This window comes from Hippocampus comes, unplaced genomic scaffold (assembly GCF_001891065.2).
Source record: "Hippocampus comes isolate QL1 unplaced genomic scaffold, H_comes_QL1_v1.1 scaffold319, whole genome shotgun sequence".
NCBI classification, from domain to species: domain Eukaryota; kingdom Metazoa; phylum Chordata; class Actinopteri; order Syngnathiformes; family Syngnathidae; genus Hippocampus; species Hippocampus comes.
This window is the reverse complement of record NW_017806090.1, coordinates 1,168,601-1,174,753: the sequence shown is the minus strand read 5'-3', so window position 1 is coordinate 1,174,753 and position 6,153 is coordinate 1,168,601. Positions and strand designations below refer to the sequence as shown.

The following is a 6,153-nucleotide window of genomic DNA, read 5'->3' as shown; positions in this document are numbered from 1 at the left end:
TGTTGTCAAACATTGTATTATTTTGCCAAAAAGTAATTGTGTATGATTCATGGAAAACTGTTAGATATTTATTCCAAAATGCAACTTTCAGAGTTCATTTTTATCCATTTTTTTTTTTTTTTGTGGTAAATGTGGTGCATTGTCTGTCGCTGTGGTGCTGAAGTGAAACCTTTTGTTGCTAACATTCGCATTTTTGTGACAAAGCCTCTTTTTTTGGTGTGTGGACAATGGCTAATGGTTATAATTTCGGTCTAGACCCCCTCAAGAAAAAACCCCACAACAAAACAAAACAATTGTGGTCAACTGTTCCAATTTTGTGTCAACGTTTGCATGTTCTGGTCAACAACGCTCGTTACTTTTAACCCCTCTCACTTATCTTAAGCCAGTTTAACGGTATTCTTTTCATGCCCCTTAATTAGCAAGCGGGCTAATCAGTATGTTCTGCCGCTGATTGGCACTCAGCACGTCCTGTTTATCTGCCTCTTGAACGGATTTGATTGCGGCCGCTCTTCCTGTATTGCAAGGGGGGGTGGGGGCGGTGTCTGGAGGCACTGGTTGTAAATGAGCTTTGCAGATGTCAACCAGATGTGCTCCTCCTGAGCAGAAGGAGATGAAGAAGAGATAGCCCGGCCAGAGACACACTGACAGCTTTGTTCCCCTCCGTTTGATACTTCCCCCTCCTCCCCGGCCTCCTCCTGTGTGTGTCTTTACACTCCTCCGCTCCCCCCCCCCCCCCCCCCACCATCATTCACGACGCTTTGAAGCCAGCACAGGAAGAACGCCCGAATCGATTGCTCTGTGCATTAAGTCTGGAATGTGTGGCACCCTCCTCTTCCTTCCTCCTTCTCTTTCTTCCTCACTCCCTCCTTTGTGTGCGTGTGTGTGTGTGTGTGTGTGAAGGAGGTGGGGGGGCGGACACTGGATGCTTTATTAGGTACACGATCCAATAAGATAAACTAAAAACCATCATAATGCTGATTTTCTTTGGTTCATTTTTGCAGTCCGATGGTAACCTTTAATTCTTCATACTTGTACTCAGTGCAAAAATAATCCAAAATATTTTGTGGTTGTTGAGTTTTGCAATTTTATGCCATAATACAACTTTTGTGGTCAAACATTGTATTATTTTGCAATTATTTTGGAATTCATGGATTGGTTGTTGGGGGGGGGGGGGGTCTCAAGACAGCCCCCCCCCCCTTTCCCCCCCCCCCGCCTCTTCGTTTTGTTGTTGCATTTTTGGACCAAGATGCGACTTTTTGGACCAAAATGCAACTTTTTTTTCTGGGTGCACATTCAGTTTTTGTGCAACATATTTAGGTTTTTGTAGTCAGCGACTGCGTTTGTATGTAATTAGCGTTTATTTTTTTTACTCCCAACATTCATGAATTGTGGTCATTTTTGTGACACATTTCAGCTTTGTGTGGTCAATTTTTGCTTCTCGACACGCCAAAATATAAATTTCAGTAAGAAAAAAAACAAAAGTTTTTTTTTTGGTCAGTTACTGCTTTTTGTGCCAAAACGTATCTTTTTTTTTTTTTTTGTGGTTAACCTTTGGAAAGTAACTTCTTTTTTGAACATATCTGATTGGAACTCTTTACTTCCAGGAATTACAAATACACAGGTTGATTTTTTTTAAACATTTTTGTCTCGGTATGTTCTATCAGACTGAAGGAAAAGGCTAGCTAGTACTTTTGAATGGTCTAGGCGGGTTCTGCATTGTTGAACAAATCGGATTGGAACCTTTTCCAGCAACTTCTGCTACCACCAAAAACGACTTTTTTAACTTTTGGTTATGTGGTATTTCATTGAGAAACTTCCAGAGTTCTAGGAACCTTTTTGGCCATGTTGGTTTTGATAGTTTTGCAGCGCACGTCAACCAAAAGAATGAACGATTAAAAAACAAAAAAAAATTGTATTTCATTTGCATTTTTTTGGGCCAAGATCTCCATTTTCAAAACTGACTGTAGCCTTTGCTTCATTGTAATGTCTCGACAACATGTTTCATTTCCTGACATTGTAAAGCTCGGCTAACGTATTCTCCGCAGCACCATGGCAACGACGACCACCACACCGATGACGGCCACGCCCGCGACAGTCAGTCTTCTGTCACCACGACGACAGAGGACGAAGGCTGGATGAAGGAAGAGAGCGGCGGCGAGGGAAGTCGACGGAAGCGGCGAGGGGACAAGGGCAGGAAACGGCGAGACAAGGACGCCCGAACGCGGCGAGAGGACGACGGCGCGAAATGTTGGCCGGACGAGGGTGAAACCGCCCACCAGGTGGACCCGTCTGAAGCGACGTCGGGGCAACAGCCGGTTCTGAACTCCATCCTGCAGCACGTGGTCAAGCAGCTGGACGTCCTCACTCAGGTAGTACGTGACGAGGATGTTGATTTTGATTATTAACAACTACGTCAAATTTGAATGATTAGAAATATGGTGAAGTCGATAAAATGACGCTTCGAAATCGTGAGAACTCCGGTTCCACGCAGGCTGTGGCCGTGTCTACTGAATGCGCTGACGCGCCGTCCCGCTCAATTGCCAACCGTCAATCTAAAACTAAGACTCTGACTTGGAAAATTGGATACATTTATGCACACCCATAAGTAGACTTTTGATCCGCAAAGGTATATTCACTTAAAGCCTCAAGTGACTAGAATACATCTCACTGGATCATTTTCCATGCCTCGACAACGGGGCGCTCTAAAGTAGCCAGCCCAGCATAAAGTCTCGGCTTGCACGTGGCTGTCAAGTTGTTTTATTTATTTTTTTCCTTTTGACTTTGTCCCCACTTTTCCCTTCCTCGCATTTCGACACGTCTTCCTCACTGTCTTTCGCACCCTCACAATGCAACAACGAGGCCCTCGAAAGGCGAATGGCAATATTCCATCCATCCATTATCTGAGCCAAATTTTAATGTTCATTCATTTCCCATCCGCTTATCCTCACAAGGGTCACGGGGGTGTTGGAGCCTATCCCAGCCATCTCCGGGCAGTAGGCGGAGGACACCCTGAACCGGTTGCCAGCCGATTGTAGGGCACTCAAGAGACGAACAACCATACATGCTTACACTCACACAGCTAGGGACAATTTGGAGTGTTCAATCAGCCTGCCATGCATGTTTTTGGAATGTGGGAGGAAACCGGAGTACCCGGAGAAAACCCACGCAGGCCCGGGGAGAAAATGCCGGAATTGAACCCGGTATCTCTGCACTGTGAGGTTGATGCGCTAACCACTGGCCCACTGGGCCGCCTGCTTATAATGTTGTAACTTTTTTTTTTCTTTTTTTTGGTCTTTTCCCACCTCAGACCGTTTCTGTGTTGGAGGAGCGTCTTAGCCGAACGGAGGACAAAGTTCAGGAGTGTCTAGACCAGACGCATCATCCTGGAAGACCACCCGATAGAGCACCGGACCACCTCACATGAGGTACTAAAAGTGTGTGTGTGTGTGTGTGTGTGTGTGTGTGTGTTTGCGCGTGCTTTCTCTTCGCTTTCATGAAAAGCCGTCCACTGCCGCAAATGGACCAGAGAAATGAAATGGACACTTCATTAGGTACACCAGCGAAACACAGCAAAAGAGGAGCAAACGTTTTCAAGACGTCTCACTAACCGCTTACTTTCTACGGCTTCATACTTTCGCTTCAAACGAAGTTTTCAAAGTACGGTTTGCAAAACGGAATCACTAACCCCTGGCTCAAAAGCTTATTTTTAAACCCGAACAACCCCTTGTTCAAGACGATTAACTTGGAAACGTGCGACATCCTGGTGGCGTTTGCTCAGCTGACGTTTTCCCGTCATCCTGTCTCCGCCCATCCTAAACTAGCTGAATGAGAGGGAAATCCTCTTTGCGCCTTAAGAAGCTTCATGTGCCCGCTGGGCCATTGAGCATCGTAACCCGCGAGCCTCCCGGCGGCGCTTCCCGTCTCCGCCGACGGCCTCGTGGATGCCGCCTCACACGGCCGTCCGAGCCTCCGAAGCTTCTTAACGCCCGCTCTTTCGCTTTAAGCCTTTCACTCGTGCACCAAAGTGATGCGACCTTACCACCTGTCGCGGCAGCGAGTGACGCGAATGTGCAAGTGAGGAGATCACTCTCCATCTGCTGCATCTGGACCCGGACTCATGTACATCTTACAACTTTTTTTTTTTTCATGTTAGTGAGATGGTTTGGTTTTATCAGGGGATCGTATTTTCGTCTTGATGAAGCGTGATCATTTCCACTCAAGATTGTCCAAAAAACATTCAGACATTCGATTACAAGGCTCCCGCAGTGTGAGGAATGAGGCGGAGTTTTCAACACTTGAAATTAGTCAATAACAAGATGACACAGCCACTGACCCGTTGTATCCATTTGTGAAAAAAATATATATATATTCAATTGACCTTATTTGGATGGACGAGACTTCAGCCCGACAGTGATAGAAAGCATTGCATTTTTTTATTATTTTTTGTTTCATGTATATATATTTTTTATTTGTTGGATTTAATTTCATCACGCAGAAAACAAAATGTGATCAATCGGTTTTCTCTACTGCTTATCCTGTTAAGGGTCATGGGGACCTGGAGCCGATCCCAGCTGACTTCCAGGCGAAAGCTGGACTACACCCTGGACTGGTCGCCGGTCACTCACGTGCCACACGTTGGCGCCGTCACAAACCTGTCGGGTGTTTCAATGCGCTTCTGTCCCAATACTTTCGCCTACCTTCATAATATGGAATGATTATATCGATCAAGGTTATCTTTTAAAAAATGTTTTTATTCAAGCAATTTGTTGAGAATGTTTTTTTATCTTAATTCGAAATATATTCATGTTGTACAGTCTTTTTTTATAAGTAAATAAAACCGAAGTTGCATTTCTTGTGAATGAGTCGACTGCAGTGTTTTTGCCTCCGTCTTTGACAGTTTGGGGGCTGTGGGTCACGTCCCACAATGCATTGCAGGCGTGGCGTTCTGCCTGCTACGTGACGGTGGCGATCTGCCGTCGCCCTCGCTGATCCCTCGCTCCTCTGTCCTCCTTCCACCCCTCCATCTCTCGATCCGCTTTAGCCGCACTTGCCTAACTGGATCGACCGGAGTCCTCCTGACTGCCTTTCACTGCAGCCGCGCGCACAATAACACACCTTCGCGTAGCATGTGGACACTCGGTACCATCTAATTTGCTCAATGTAACCTGTGATGAATCATCTGGAGGGGGGAAAAAATACAAAATACAATTGCTAGCAAAACAGCGCTTAAAAAAACAACAACACGTTGGAAACGCTAATACGCGAGGAGGAGCAAAGCAACGCTCTTTCCTTCACCAACTCCCCCCGCTCTCACTTTCTCACGTTTCTTCAATATTCCCGTCAAACGTCCATCCTGGCTCACTTTTTTTTTTCGTGTGTGTGTGTGTCATTTCGCTCTCAGAGCGTCCTGTCCTATCAAGTCGGACTTCCCCGACAGGAAACGGGGAACAAGAGGAACCCCTCTTGTTGTTGTGGCCACATTGACACTCAGGCACCAGGAAGGCAGGAAGCGAATTGGGGTGGGGTGGGGGGATAAACGTATAAAGTCAGCACTTTCCAAGGAACTGTTTGTTCCCATGAGGAAGCGAGCGCGGTGGGAGAAATGGCGGGACGGCTGTTCGGCGTTGTAAGCGCTGATCTTCTCCTAGCTGTGGAGCTTTGAACTTATAAGTGGTTTAGCGCCAGCGAATCTTTTAAGACGCGCAAACCCCGCACGAGACCTGCGGGCAGCGGGCCCGACAAAGCAGGCTGCATCCGGGGGGCCTCCGGGCTAATATTTAGCTGTAGGAAATTCACCTCCGAATGTTTTATTCTGAACCCTTTTGGGGACAGCGCTTTACGACAGTGGACGGCTTATCATGCTATCAGGCTACAGGGTGCATGAAAGGGTTAAAGTAACACAAAGTATCAACTGCTTCACCCTATGTTGTGCGAAGCTGTAAATTGGATGATGTTCCTCAACCGTTCCCCTGAAATTCAACCGTAATCGGGACCTACCTGCCCGGCCCCAAACTTTGCAAAAAGTGATCCCGTTTTAAATGTATTGGGGGGGGCTGATAAACATTCAGTACACAGAAAAGTGCAAAGTCTAAAAGTGCAAAGTGCCAACCTCTTCGCGTGGACCTGAAGACTTTTGGAATTTATCTTTGGTAG

General features: G+C 46.4%; 1 protein-coding gene across 5 annotated transcripts in view; it reads left to right on the top strand.

The window, feature by feature from the left end:
* The window catches only part of poc1b (POC1 centriolar protein B), a 29,040-nt gene extending 24,460 nt beyond the window's left edge, over window positions 1-4,580 (top strand). For 3 of the 5 annotated variants that reach the window (XM_019894796.1, XM_019894797.1, XM_019894795.1), the window contains exons 12-13: window positions 2,046-2,369; window positions 3,308-4,471. In XM_019894796.1, coding sequence (XP_019750355.1) covers window positions 2,046-2,369; window positions 3,308-3,424 — 441 coding nt within the window. In that variant the 3' untranslated portion in view covers window positions 3,425-4,471. Of the gene's footprint in view, window positions 1-2,045; window positions 2,370-3,307; window positions 4,472-4,543 lie in introns of those variants that run through there. The other 2 variants (XM_019894799.1, XM_019894798.1) reach the window with 2 other exon arrangements.
* Window positions 4,581-6,153: the final 1,573 nt, after the last annotated feature.